We start from the raw sequence: 13,994 nt of genomic DNA on the forward strand, positions 1-13,994 counted from the left end.
CACCACTTTTTTTTATGCAGCTTTTTCTTACACCAGGATCTCCCAGTATCAAATTTTGCAGCAAGCAGATGCATGTGCACTGCATGTCATTTGTGGTGCCTCAAACAGCTTTGAGGTACCGCAAATCTCACGCATGGCACTCTCCTGGATACGCCCTAAGAGTACAAACATGTAATAAAAGACAAAGCTTATATGAAGTTGTAAACTCCTGTACTTACAATGTTTAGCACTATACAGCTATATTGATGCTGACTGGGTGCAGCATGGTGGTATGTAGGCAACCATCGATCCTCTGGATAATGGTGTAAGCATAAGAGGTGCCTAGTGAATCTGCTTGTACAGAGTCTTGCAACCATCATACCAAGACCTTCAATGCATACAGCTAAGCAAGAGTATTAAGAGCGGGGGAGTGGAGGCTGCCCAAGACCTACTATCCCTCCCCCCCTCTTATTCTATTGAGACAGAATCCAAAGGCCAGGCCGAGTCCAGATGTTCAGTGCCTCTATGGTTGTAGCTTCTGCCAGACAGCAAGAGATAAGAACTGCTGCTGACTGCCTAACATCTCAGCGAGGATATGTTTCTGTCAGGATGATGTCCTTTTGCCATTCTCCAAGCAAGTTAGTACCCACAAGGCAGTGGTGGCTAGGGTTTTAAGGTGCCTTATACTTGCCTTACTCTGGAGGTTGCAACATTGTGGTATTTTATAGGACCTAGCCCACCATAAATAGCCCCAACCACATTGCCACCATGTCCTATAGTCAAATGCAGTTTATGGTTATACCCAGGATGGTGGTGCAAAGTAAAAAAAAAAAAGATACCCTTTAAAAACTTTTAATGACAACCAAAACTGGACTTTGTGAGCTAATTAATTTGACTCATATTGTGTTAAGCGCATGATTCAACACAATATGAATATTTTGCTTGCATGGCAATGTCCTATGAAGTAAATGATGTTTTCTTCATGTGGCATGCAACAGCTTTTTCAAAGAAGTATACCATAATAAAACATAATTTAAAATCATCTTATACATTTCATTAAACATCACTTGAGGTAAGACTGTATAACTCCTCTTATTAATACTATTGGAATAAAAACTACAATCCTATGTATGATGCCTCAAAATGAAATTAAAGTATTTCTTATATCTCTCATATTTCCCAAGATGTTTCCTAAATTTCAAGCTGTGGAGGTAGAAATATTTTAATTCTGTAGTGAATGTTCCTGCTTACCATAGAAGGTGAGCAAAAGGCAGAAGTAGCATGGGCTAATTTGTCAGCTAGTGTAAATCATCAATCCGTTAACTTCATTGGAACTACACTGCTTCAGGCTGGCTGAGGATTTGGCTCAATACCTTAAAAGTTCACCGAATGCACACTTTGGTCCACGTACTGAATGAGTCCACTTACACAGAGATTCTGCATTAACTACAAATAATAGGTAGTATTTTAGTAAAGTACAGACAAAACGCCCGAGGCTGAATTGATTCAATCTTTGCAGGTTAGTCTAAACTCTGTAGATTGAACCAATAAGCAAGTGAACAGACATTCACTTTTGATACAGATATATATTGATACAGATATATCTGGGATACTGGGGGACTGAGAATTAACTTGAATCTGGAGGGGATCTGGGACAGAAGTTTAATAACCTGATTTAACCTAAATCAGTTAAGTCTGATACTACATCCATCTGGGTTTATCTTAAACCGGTTTTGGCCATTTTGAATGCAGTTTATTGCACTGAACTTATGTTCTGTTACAGATCTGAGCCAGTTTCTGATCACTTATCCAGTTTATGTGTAATTTCTGTCCCTAGTGTTACATTCATGGTACAGAGCCAATCAGGATTTGAGTGCCATTGGACTAGGAAGACAGGATCTTCATTCTGAAGAGCTGACAATTAATGTCCAGGACTTTGTGTTTGTGCTGTGTTTTATACACAAGAGTCCCTTTGAAAATGTATCTTACTGTGTGCAGAGAGGTATTTAGCCATGTTGGCCTGAAGTCAGACAGAAGGCAGAGGTACAGATGCACCTTTATAGACTAACTGAATCAGCAGTAAATAAGCTCTTGTAAGCAAGAGCTTACTTCATCAGAGGCTATGAAAAGACATGCACAGAATAGGCTATCTAATAGAGAGAGTGATATGAATACAAAAGATGGACAAGGACGGGAGGTTGGGGAGAGGGAAGAGAGAGGGCAGTACTGAAAGAGACAAACAAGTAATAAACTTATAGGAACAAAGGGGTTACAAAGGTGTCTGCAGGTATGGGACCTAAAGGATGTGATGGGAGTCAGTTTTAACTGATATTTTCCTTTTTCATTGTTTGAGATTTATTCTATGTATTTTTGCTAGTAGTGCTTTAAACAATTGAATTAACATTTTTCACAACTAATGAACATATGTTATAATTTAATGAAATGCTGACAGAGTTTATTGCTATTGTTCATTTAAAAGGGCTTTTTCCTTCCCAGTTTGGTGCAACTGATTTATTTAAGCAGTTGCACCAAATTTTACTGATGACAAAGATCAAAAATAAATGCATAGAAAGCATTACTCAGGCATTTTTAGTTTTTCCTCTGAGTTAACTCAGTTCTTACAGATATAATAACTCATAAGAGAACTTTCTTTAGAGATGCTGAAAATATTTAGACTATATTCTTGCAGAAATGTCTGAATCAGTTGCCATAACTTTAAACTTTAGCACATAATTAACAGTGAAGCTTAATTATGAATTATTTTGCTTATCATAATCGTTTGGGTTGTAGTGTCCCCTAGTGGTTCACGTATACAATTCCCCTCATGATGGACTTGTTTTGTATTGTGCAAAAGTATTCAGTGTATTTCTAACACATCACAGAGAAGCTTGATGTGGCAATCAAATGTGAAACTTGCAGCATGCTACCACATTATTATATAGTAAGAGAATGCTGTATCCTCCATAATGATATTGTCTGCTAAAAAAAAGCTAGCCAAAAATAATAGCAGAAAAAATTATTAAAAGAGACATTCTATTTCCTTTGTTTTTAATCAGCATTTGGTAGAAACAGTCATGTTGCCCTGTGACAGAGATGAGATACTAAGTCAGCATGGTATTTTGAATAAAAAAATGAGGGAATATTTTATTACTGCAAGACACACATAAATCATGTAACGGCAAAAATACAGTAACATTATATGCAGGACCTTGTTGCCCAAACGGCTAGTTTCGTGCCCCTGGAGGCCTTTCCAATCTACCTCAAGGAGAGAGTCACACGCACACTCAGGCTGGGTCCATTTCAAGTTTATTGTTTGCGCAAACAGATTGACAAAGGGGCTGAGTCTCCCAAAGCAGAGTCGACCCCGGGTTTTGTCCGAGGGTCCCTTTTATAGCTTACCTAAACAAAGAACCTTAGCGTGTCATGCAACTATTGGCAGTCTTACAGCTTCTACTGTTTCGTCTAAGTTTCCGTAGGATGGCAAAGTTTCCAGAGTTATGTTTAAGCTTCCGCAGGATGTTTAAGTTTTCAGGCTATGCTCAGTCTATTATGGGTTATGTTATAGCACCTGTGTGTTTTTAACAGGGGGAACTGTCCTCTAGTAACCCCTCATCTTTGTGTAACTCTAGGTCACTGAAAAGGTATGGTCGCGAAGTTTTAAGTGTAAAGCAGGCTTCAATCTATGTGCAGAAGCTAATGCAGAAGCCATTTGCAAAGCACTTTGTAAAAAGGCATTATGTCTAAATTCTAACGTATTTGTACCACAACCTCATGTGCCTACTAATTTAAAAAAAATTATAAAATACTTCAGAATAACCTTGAGTAACATTGAGGCTTTTCTGCTGTTCCAGTAAAGCACAGCCTTTCACGTACAGTATTGAAAATGACACAATGCTTTGCAGCTGGATCTTTGCCAACATAATACAGCCATTTCAAATGCCAAGAGAGATCTAAGAGTATACAGTACTATGTTATGGCATTTTCAGTGACAAGATTTGTGTTTTACATAAGGAAAATACAGTGTAATCCTTTCAAAATAGCATGTTTGGTCTCTGTGACTGCTTAAGGGCTCCAGGTAACATTGTAGACAGAACTATTAACAGACATAATTTTTGGCTCTTCCCCTACCCTCCCTTTTTTTTGACTGGTTTGGATTTTTGTCTGGTTTGAATGACACATGATATGAAATGTTCTATAGTAATACTTTCTATGCTTAAATGGAGAAAGAGAAGAGACATACTATACATGGTTTATACTTTCAAGAGTATGTTGGAGAAGCAGTTAACATGATGGAGAGGTGGGGGAATGTATATTCTGCTTCTTTTTCCTTTAAGTTGATGATTTGCAGGTTGGTCAGTCAGGCTTCCCTGGTGCTACATGCTATACTAGGGAAAAATAGTTTCATACCTTACTCTTAACAAATCCAGTGAATTACAAAATTTTCTCCAGAATGATGCAGCTTGTAGTCAGTGAAGCAATGCATCAGGACTCAACATAAAGCCTTTTTATCTAGGTACTTTCATCTCAAGCCATTTTTTCCTTCTTCCTTTTTCTAAGCAGTCTTCCTTTTGAATGTTGTTAATGACAGGGCGATGGGGGGTCAGTTTTGTTGACCTATTTTTAAAAAGTCTCTAGTGTATCTCAATGGGTGTATCTACATGTGTGCTTTACTGCAGAATTTACTAATTCACTCCACAGTAAAGCGTCACTGTCTACATGTGCACCATTATTAGGCCAGAGCAAACTAATTAACTCTGCCATAGAACAGGACTACCCAACACTACCCGACAAGTTAATTATTTCACTGCAACGCTCATGTAGATAGTGACTGGGGCTGGCTGGAGAATGAGGGGGCTACAGTGAAGGTACTACCTGCTGGCTACCCCCACACTGTAGCACCCTCTTGCTCTAGGCAGCCCCTCCACAGCACATTGAGTCAGACTGGAGCAGCTTTGGGCTGGCAGGCTGATTCCCCAGGCCCTACACTAGCCAGGACTGCACCACCCTGGCTCAATGTGCTGTGGTCCCGAGCGCACACGTAAATGCTGTGCCCAGGAGCAATAAACTCCAGCACAAACTGTGCCAGAGTTTATTCAGGCACACTAATTTCACATGTAGATGCACCCAGTATGTGATGGGATTTGTAAAACTGAGAACGTAATAATAGGTTTGTTAGTTTTGTTTGTTCTTATCAGACCTCACTTTTGTTTGATCCAACAATTGTAAGCAGTTAGATTTTGGTCTCTGACATAGTGCTTGGTTGCGTGCCTTTCATTAGTTTTGCATGTAGCTTCGTTGTGGCTCATGAAAGATTGGCATAATAGGTCTGATCTTGCTTAATAATAATATGCAGTGGCGCTCTCAAATTTTACTCAGAGTCTTATGAAGTAAAACTCTCTATCCCCAAAGGGACAAAGGAAGCTTGTTTTCTTGGATGGGGCCCTGGCAGTAAGAATGAGCATGCCTGTCTCTTCTCAAGAGAAACACTTTATTGGAAAGTTAATGTAAATGTAACTAGCATTCAGATCACGCAGTGGGAATGCAAAAACACCCAGGAGGATGGGCAAATGCCAGACTCCAGGATCTCTGAACATTTTATTGTTTTCTTCCTCGGATCCTTCATTTCCTAGCTTCCCCAGGTTTGCAACCACAGATATACAACCATTAATGATCTGCAGCTATCTACACTTCCATTGGATATATTCCGGTTTCTTTGTTTCACTGAAACTTTTGGAACTGGACCGAACCAGTTCTCTTGTGGACTTTGAAGGTGTTAGTTGGGATTTATGTTTTCTGAAAGTTACAATTCTGGAAGAGGGGCTTCCTTATCTCCTTCTTTCTCCATGGAATGTTGTTTGTCACCATTCTTTTTCTTGTTATCTTATTTATGGTCTTTCCTGGCATGGCTGCTTTGATTTTACAACTTATTTGAGGAACCAAATACAAATGCATCTATTATAAATTAAGCTAAATTTAATACATTTGGTTACCTCGGTTATTACTTACTAACATGTTTAAGCTATGGTATAGTATATTTGGATTGTCTAATCTGAGGTCTTCCTTTATAATGCACTCTTTCAGGCCTTGTGCTCTGTTTGAGCTGATTTGGTTGAGCTGGATACAATAATTGCTTTCTGTCCTTTACTAGGTGCCAGAAACAGGCTTTTAGGGCTTCTGCCTTAACCACACTGGTTTTGTAACCCAGAATTTACATTATTTTAGTTTTGATCTTCATATAATAGAGGATATATACAAGTTGGAGACACTTCTGGGAAAACCTCTAATGCAGGGGCGGGCAATTATTTTGGGCAGAGGGCCGCTTACTGAGTTCTGGCAAGCCATCAAGGGCTGCCTAACAGGCAGCCCAGGGCAGATAAATATTAATTTTCTAAATTTTTTAGCGGCCCCGCAGGCTGGATAGAATGGCCTGGTGGGCCACATTGGGGCCCCGGGCCGCATTTTGCCACCCCTGCTCTAATGTGTTCCTTAGAACTCAGTCAGTAGTGATTGCTACAAGAATAACTGTGAATGGGCTCTTTCATCTGGTCAGGATCAGTGCGGGTAGCCTGATCCAATGTCTGGAGCTGTGGACTCTTGTTAGTATTCAGAATACCAAGTCACAGGTTGGAAACAGGATACCAGGAAGAGGTCAAGAACCTAGGGTTAATATTTAGGAACATTAAGTTAAGCGTTTTGGAGCAAGAGGCAGATTCAGCCTGAGGTCAGGTATCAAAGGTCAGTAGTCAGTGGTTAAAGACTAGGGACTGGCTTTCAAGATCATAGGGAAGTTAGGCTGGAAGGGACCTCATCAGGTCATCTAGTCTAGCCTCCTGATCAAGACAGGATCATCTCTCACTAAATCCTCCCAGTCAAGTCTCTGTTTAACTTGTTGGATAATCCTAGCCAACCCATGACCTAGTTGTTATAGCTCTATCCTGGGAAGTGGGAGATGCAGGTTCAAGCATCGGTCTCCCACTCCCTGCACGAGTGCCCTAGCAACTGAGCTAAAAGGTAGAAGCTCCCTTCCATTTGAGTTCCAGCAGGCATGTGCAAATAATTGTGCATACGCACTGGGAATTCCAGTGACTTGGTCATGTAAGTGCTACTTAAGCAAGTCAGGGTGAAATAGGATTTGGTCTTCAGTCTCAGTTCAGAAGCTCATGGTTTCTTTACTTTTCTTAAGAGTGTGCTGTTATATGAGATCCCTCTATTAAAGTATGGTCATACAAAGGAAGGGTCATACAAAAGAAGCCCTAGGAGTTACTGTTCAATTTCCTTTGTAGGTAGCAAGACTCTCAATACTCCAAGTACAGAATAGCAGATCAGTTATACCCATAAAAGCAATACAAGACAGTACCTAGCCCACCAGGGAGAGACATGGAGATCTTCAGTTTCCTTGCAGTCCTCTTTGGGTCTTCAGTCTGGTGATCAGCATCTGTCTTTCGTCTATGCTTTGTAAGGGCTTGTTATTTAAGCTTTGTTGTTTCAACCTGATACTTGCATCTTCTACTTGTCACGGTTTTAGCAGGATACTGAGCTTATATGGAGCATTGTTCTTATAGTCTAACCTATTTTATGGCTATTTATTATTTTAATCTTTCATGAATTTTATTTCCTTAACCCGGGTGCCAAATTAAGTATTCTTTTTACAATAAGGCAAATCAGAGTTGAGAACATTTACCATTGCATTTACTGGGCAACAATTTATGGAGACAGTCCATGACTAACAGCTCTCAAAAATACAGTTTCTATAGTAACTGTTTCTTAAGGAGATATTTCACATTTCAAAAAGACACAAGGTCTATGACTGTACTCTCTACAAAGAAATCATAGTGCTGTGGTTTTCTGGGCTCACAGTAGAGACGTAGTCTGCCCTATCATTATGAGCACAGACGTTTTTCTCAATATATAATACTCTGCCATCTCCCCACATAAAGCTACTACTGCTGTGTTCAACATTCCTTCAAGAAGGAACATAATTGATAATGCTTGCTGCTGTTAATCAGAAAGAAGGAGAACTTAAGATAAGCAGTTCTCTGATGCCTATAGACCACATCCATCAACTTTCTTTCACATGTGCAGTCTGATATCAGTTTAACCTAACGGCCTCTTATCGTAGATGGCCCAGGGAGACTCAAGGTCACTCCAGAAACTGCGTGCCTTACAAAGAATAACTTTGGGACAACTAGCCTCTATGGCTGCTTGCAAATATTAAAAAAATTAATAAAAAATGTCACTTTAATTTAAACTCCATCCGTCCCTTGCTGAGCCCAGTGCATGCCCAGAAGAGGCATTGCATTAGTTGGACCTGGCTCACCCAACATCTGTATAGATCGGGCACTCTAGTGGGGCTTTTTTGGTGTTTTTGCCTAATAGCTGATTGACTCGGCTATTAGATAAAAGTGGCAAAAAGCCCCACTGAAGCACCCAATCTATACAGATGCTGTGAAGCTGGGTCAAAGTAACATGCTGCTTCTTCCGGTAAAGCATGGGGGAAGGGGCGGGTTGTCTTTTTTCCGTTATTTTTTAAAATCTGTAAGCAGCCATATATCCTCAAGAGGAGGCTGAGAGGTGATCTCGTGGCCGCTTACAAACTCATCAGGGAGGGGACAGCAAGAAAAAGGGGATACCATGTTTACCAGGGCGCCCGTCAGGGTAACTAGAAATAATGGCCACAAACTGAAAGAGAGCAAATTCAGATTGGACATCAGGAAAAAATTCTTTACAGTGAGAGTTGCTAAAATATGGAATAAACTTCCAAGGGAGGTGGTGCTGCCCCCTTCCTTGGAGGTGTTTAAAAGGAGATTGGATAGACACCTGGCTGGGGTCCTCTGACCCCAGCACTCATGCCTGCCCAGGGCAGGGGATCGGACTCAATGATCTAATAGGTCCCTTCCAACCCTAACATCTATGAAACTATGAAACTATCCCTAAAGCTTGGTAGTAGGTCTGTCAGGCACTTTTTTTGTGGGAATTCTTTAGTGTCCAGTTTAATAATGTTGACTGAGATAGTAGTATCTCTTAGGTTATTGTTGAAACTACTTGTAAATACACCACTTGAAGTATGCACTGAATCAAGAAACCATGAATATTGGTAATCTTTAGCATTAAAGAACTGCTTAATATTATCCTCAGGCACTTTAATTGCAACTCTGTTCCAGGTTTGATGATCATCTCTGTTGAATAATTCTTTATTCAGTTCTTTAAATAGTCACTTACGACAGTATAGCACACACATACCTGCATTTGTTTTCAAAACATGAAGCTGATACGTACATGATTTCATATTGCTTAATAGTAGCTATCTGCAAAACAGATGTCACTATTCATTGTTATGCATGACTTTAGAAGAGTGCCCTTTTGTGAAAAACAGTAGGTAATTGCATTTGATTCAAGCTCTTCAACCAGACTTCTAGCAAAGAAATATAATAAGATGATAAAGTGCCAGAAAATTTTCAAATTAAATATAAAATTAATCTTGGAACTGTTTTGATCAAATTTCCTTTTCTTATATTCCAATTTGTGCACATCCAATGGTATAATAAATATTAAGAACTATTGTGTGGCTTAAAATGTAATTTGTGCTGCTTTTCTAACACATACCTTTACAAGACTTTGATAGCTTAATTATTTTCTTTTCCTAACCTGGGATCACACCTAACCATTCATGCTGTTGGGACTAGTAACAAGTTGGATGTTAATGTGGAAATAATGTGTTGAAATTTTTATTTCACCTTCAGAATAATGAAATGGTGGAGCTGCAGAGAATACGGATGAAAGATGAAATCCGAGAATATAAGTTTCGAGAGTCAAGACTTCTTCAAGATTACACAGAGCTTGAAGAAGAAAATATCACTTTGCAAAAACTGGTGTCCACACTGAAACAGAATCAAGTAAGTGTAGAAAAAAATATAAGTGCTCGCTTAAAAAAATATGACATTGATTGCTTTTAATCTGCATAACATGACCTTGAAGGCTATTGATCTTTGTATTTTACATGCTGTTTTATTAAAAAGTTATTGTAACACGATATTATTCGTCAGATATAGCCCCTTTTCCTTATGTAATTCTTTCAACTGAGTTAAATGATTTCTTCCAGACCCAGAGCCTAAAAGAAAAAAAATTGGTTCCACCATTTGCCCATTTAAAATGTCTCTTTAGACAACATTGTCTGGAAAAACATTTCAGTCATGTGAAGAGGCTATCCTATCCAATGGGTTTCTTGTGTAGATATATCCAAGCAGGTACTAGAAAAAGGCATGTTAGCCTATTTTAATAAGCATTAGCCAAAGAGCGCAGTTTTTTGTGATGCTTTAATAAGCATTACAATAGGTTAATGTGCATTAAATTGCATATGTAGATGTGCCCTAGGAGACTCAGATCCACCAATAAGAATATGTCATCTATTTATATTGCTCAAAAAAATGTTAATTTTTTATGGTAATCTTTCTGATTAGATAATCAAGAAAGCAGTTGTCTTTTAGGTTGAACAAAAGGGATTTGTTCCTCTCCCAAAAATGTTAACTTGTCATGATGCATATGTAATTCAGATGACTAAACTGGCAGCAATTGCCTTCTTTTTAACACATCGTAAATCAGCACAGTATTACAGGTTATGAAGCAGTTTCTTCATTTCTATAACTATACACTCAACCTATATACAAGTTGGTATATAACTATACACTTAACCTATACACAACTTATAAACACTCAAACTATAATTGAGTGTTTCCTAGCTTCCGTAATATTCAGTCACTTTATGTCCTAAACAATTCAACAGCTTAATTAGGGCTTTTATCAAGCACCTAAGGAAGCCCCAGTGAGATTCCTTCCAGGTGATGAGCATCACCTGGCAGGGATCATACTGTGGTCAGTTTAAGTCCTGTTGTGGTCCTGATTGGCAGCTGAATCTGGGCCTTGAACTGGCCCACAGGGTCCCTAGAGCCAGACGTCAGTCAGCTGATTGTTGGATATCTTTGCTGGTGCAGAGGGGGCCTGGGGTCATGATTACAGTCATTTATACATGTGCTGCAGAGCAGGGATGGGGAGGGTGTTTTAATTCAGAGCCGCTATAATTAAAGTGCCTGGAGCAACATATGTATCAGTGTCCCCGCACTGAAAAATGGTGGTGGGGGTACTTTAACTAAAGTTCGCCGTACAAGCACCGCTGTCACCATTTACCAGTACGGGGACGCTGATACATGTGATGCTGGAGTCTGCTGGAGTGTGGTAATTACCACACTCTAGCAGACTTGAATATTCACAGCACATTGGACCAGTCTTTCTGCATGTATATAGGTGCCTGCATGTCCTGCCACACACGAGAGTCTTGGCAGGAGGAAAAGTTGTTGGGATCATTGATCAGATCCTATCATGCCTTCAACTGAACATGTCAGCAGCCTGAGATTCATGAGAATTTATGTGTATGTTCTTGCCTTGCTTGTTTTATATACTTACGTCTATCGGTATGGAAATAAAGATAATAACATGCATTTTATAAATCGGGTCTCTTTTTGAGATTAATCTCTCCCTGCTACCTAGTATTGGCTCACCAAGGGACCTGGACATCTAGACAAATAGGTGACTGGTTCTCTCCTCTGTTCTATGTTCACAATAACAGTTTGGATTATCAGTCTGGGTTATTGGGTAATTAGCCTTTTATTTTTTAAATTAAAACCTTACAATTATTTTTAAAAGCCCTGTAATATGTTCAGTTTTCTTTATACTGTAAATACTTGGGCCCAGATTGAAAAGTTATTTAGGCACCAAATAATCATTAAAATCCATGGAAGTTAGGCACCTAAATAGGAAGAAACCACCTTTAAGGCTTTGGGCATCAGTGGCTATATCTGCTGAGAATTTAGGTACCTCAGAAAAACCTCTGAAAGGTAAGTCACACACTATAGTTAACTTCTCATCTATACACAGAGTCATAATACACCTACATTTGTGTCACCTTCAGGTAAATGACTGTCCTTCCATGAAATGCAGTAACATAGTCTCCTAATAAATGGTCCCAATATGGAATTTAATTTGCCTTAAAAAGTGCCTGCCACACTAATGAATAGAGAGTACCTTCTGAGTTTTCTGAGTGCTCTGTTCCTTGCAGCTATAGGTAGTGCGTGGTGTTCATAATTTTATTCCTTTTAGTGCGCAGTTCAATACGGCTAGAAAATGGCAGGTTTTTATGACCCAAATTTTAGTATTATGAATGTTCTTTGTCTTATCTAATTCAGGTTGAATATGAAGGCTTAAAGCATGAGATTAAACGATTTGAGGAGGAGACAGTATTGCTAAATAGCCAGCTAGAAGATGCCATCAGATTGAAGGAGATTGCTGAACATCAGTTGGAGGAAGCCCTGGAGACTTTAAAAAATGAGAGGGAGCAAAAGAACAATCTGAGGAAGGAACTCTCCCAGTATATCAACATAAATGATAGTGTGTACAATAATCACATTAATATATCAGTAGATGGATTAAAGTTTGGAGAGGATGGGAGTGAACCTAATAATGATGACAAAATGAATGGGCACGTTCATGGGCCTCTTGTGAAGCTAAATGGAGATTACCGGACTCCCACAGTTAGGAAAGGAGAATCTCTGCACCCAGTCTCTGACCTCTTCAGTGAGCTCAACATATCAGAAATACAGAAACTGAAGCAGCAACTCATGCAGGTAAGAGTCACGAAGTGTTTTGAAGGTATGCCTGACTGATAGCATTTTGTGTATTAACTGATGTAATTGTCTCTGATCACACTTTCTACCATGCATTTCTTCATGGTTTTCACTTTCTACTTCTGCTTATGTGTTTTCAAATCTTGAAAAAAGTTCAGCGTAGAGAATGGATCAGCCTGAATTAAGCAGAAATGAGGTGGGATGCGAAGGAAGGGACCCAGTCACTCTTGCCAGATTCTAATGCCATTGCTTTCCTTTAATAGCACTTTACTCCCATGAGTAACATCACAGCTTTCAGCAACACTACCTGTGGAATGAGGACATTCAGTGCAACTAAGCTTGTCTGAATTAGGGCACAAGTGTATCTAGGCTCAGTTCTGTTCCCATTGAAGTCAAATTGAGATTTTGCCCTTAATTTCAATTGGGACAAGATTTGACATTCAGTCAAAAGAGGATGAAAGGAGAAGAGAGTTCCTCTTGTTAAACATTTACTCTGAGAGCCCTTGATGTTTGAGACATAACAGACTGTTGTATTCCACATTAGTTTTCCCTGCTGATGCACACTGCATGGAGCGCCACTGGTGAGTATACTGCCAGCAGTTTTGTTTTTCTTTCTTTTGTGCCTGCACAACCATAATCAGAATATAAGATTGGGAAGTGATCCAATGTCAAAAACACAAGCTGCCAAAAGTACTGTTGTCATCATCTTAGAAAGGATACAATGCAACACAGTGTAAGAATCCAGTCATGCAATCTCTTACGCAGTTCACATAATGGGAACTGAAAGTTCTTGGCAACTTCCAAGAAGCATTCAATACCTCCCAGGATTGGGTTTTTTTTTACATGTGCCCATCCTAAAAGGAAACTTGTTTATAGAGTGAAAGAAGAACGGAAGTAAAAGTGAGTATGTAACAAACCTAATTTGGTTATGATCAATGAGCAACGTATCCTTACATGTTGTCATCTTTTTCTGGAGAATTTATTCTTTTATACAACTCATTAACAAATAAGTTATGGGAAGTTTTAATCTCAATTATGGCATGAACAGACAGTGATGATTTGGCTTGCAGTGTCTGGTAAACATAATTTTGAGGCAATAATTATTTTAACTAGAGCTGGTTGAAGCGTTTTATGGGAGAGATTGATATTGATTTTTTCCCCAGATCAGAACAAGAAGTCAAAATTTACTTTTGAAATAAAATTTCAGAGAAAAACCATTTCATGTCAACTGAAACATGTTGTTTCAATTCCAGAATGTAAATTCAAAATGTTCTGTTTCAGTTAGGAATATCTCATTTTGATTTTTTCTTAGATTAAATTTGATCAAAATGTGCATGCTTT

The 13,994-nt window shown here is 39.0% G+C and overlaps 1 protein-coding gene across 10 annotated transcripts in view; it reads left to right on the forward strand.

The window, feature by feature from the left end:
• The window catches only part of BICD1 (BICD cargo adaptor 1), a 273,364-nt gene that overhangs the window by 181,667 nt on the left and 77,703 nt on the right, over positions 1 to 13,994 (forward strand). For all 10 annotated transcript variants that reach the window (XM_014519403.2, XM_006022501.3, XM_025202870.1 and 7 more), the window contains exons 3-4: positions 9,720 to 9,872; positions 12,216 to 12,653. In XM_014519403.2, coding sequence (XP_014374889.1) covers positions 9,720 to 9,872; positions 12,216 to 12,653 — 591 coding nt within the window. The remainder of the gene's footprint in view (positions 1 to 9,719; positions 9,873 to 12,215; positions 12,654 to 13,994) is intronic.

The sequence above is a fragment of the Alligator sinensis genome, unplaced genomic scaffold (genome assembly GCF_000455745.1).
Source record: "Alligator sinensis unplaced genomic scaffold, ASM45574v1 scaffold957_1, whole genome shotgun sequence".
NCBI lineage: Eukaryota > Metazoa > Chordata > Crocodylia > Alligatoridae > Alligator > Alligator sinensis.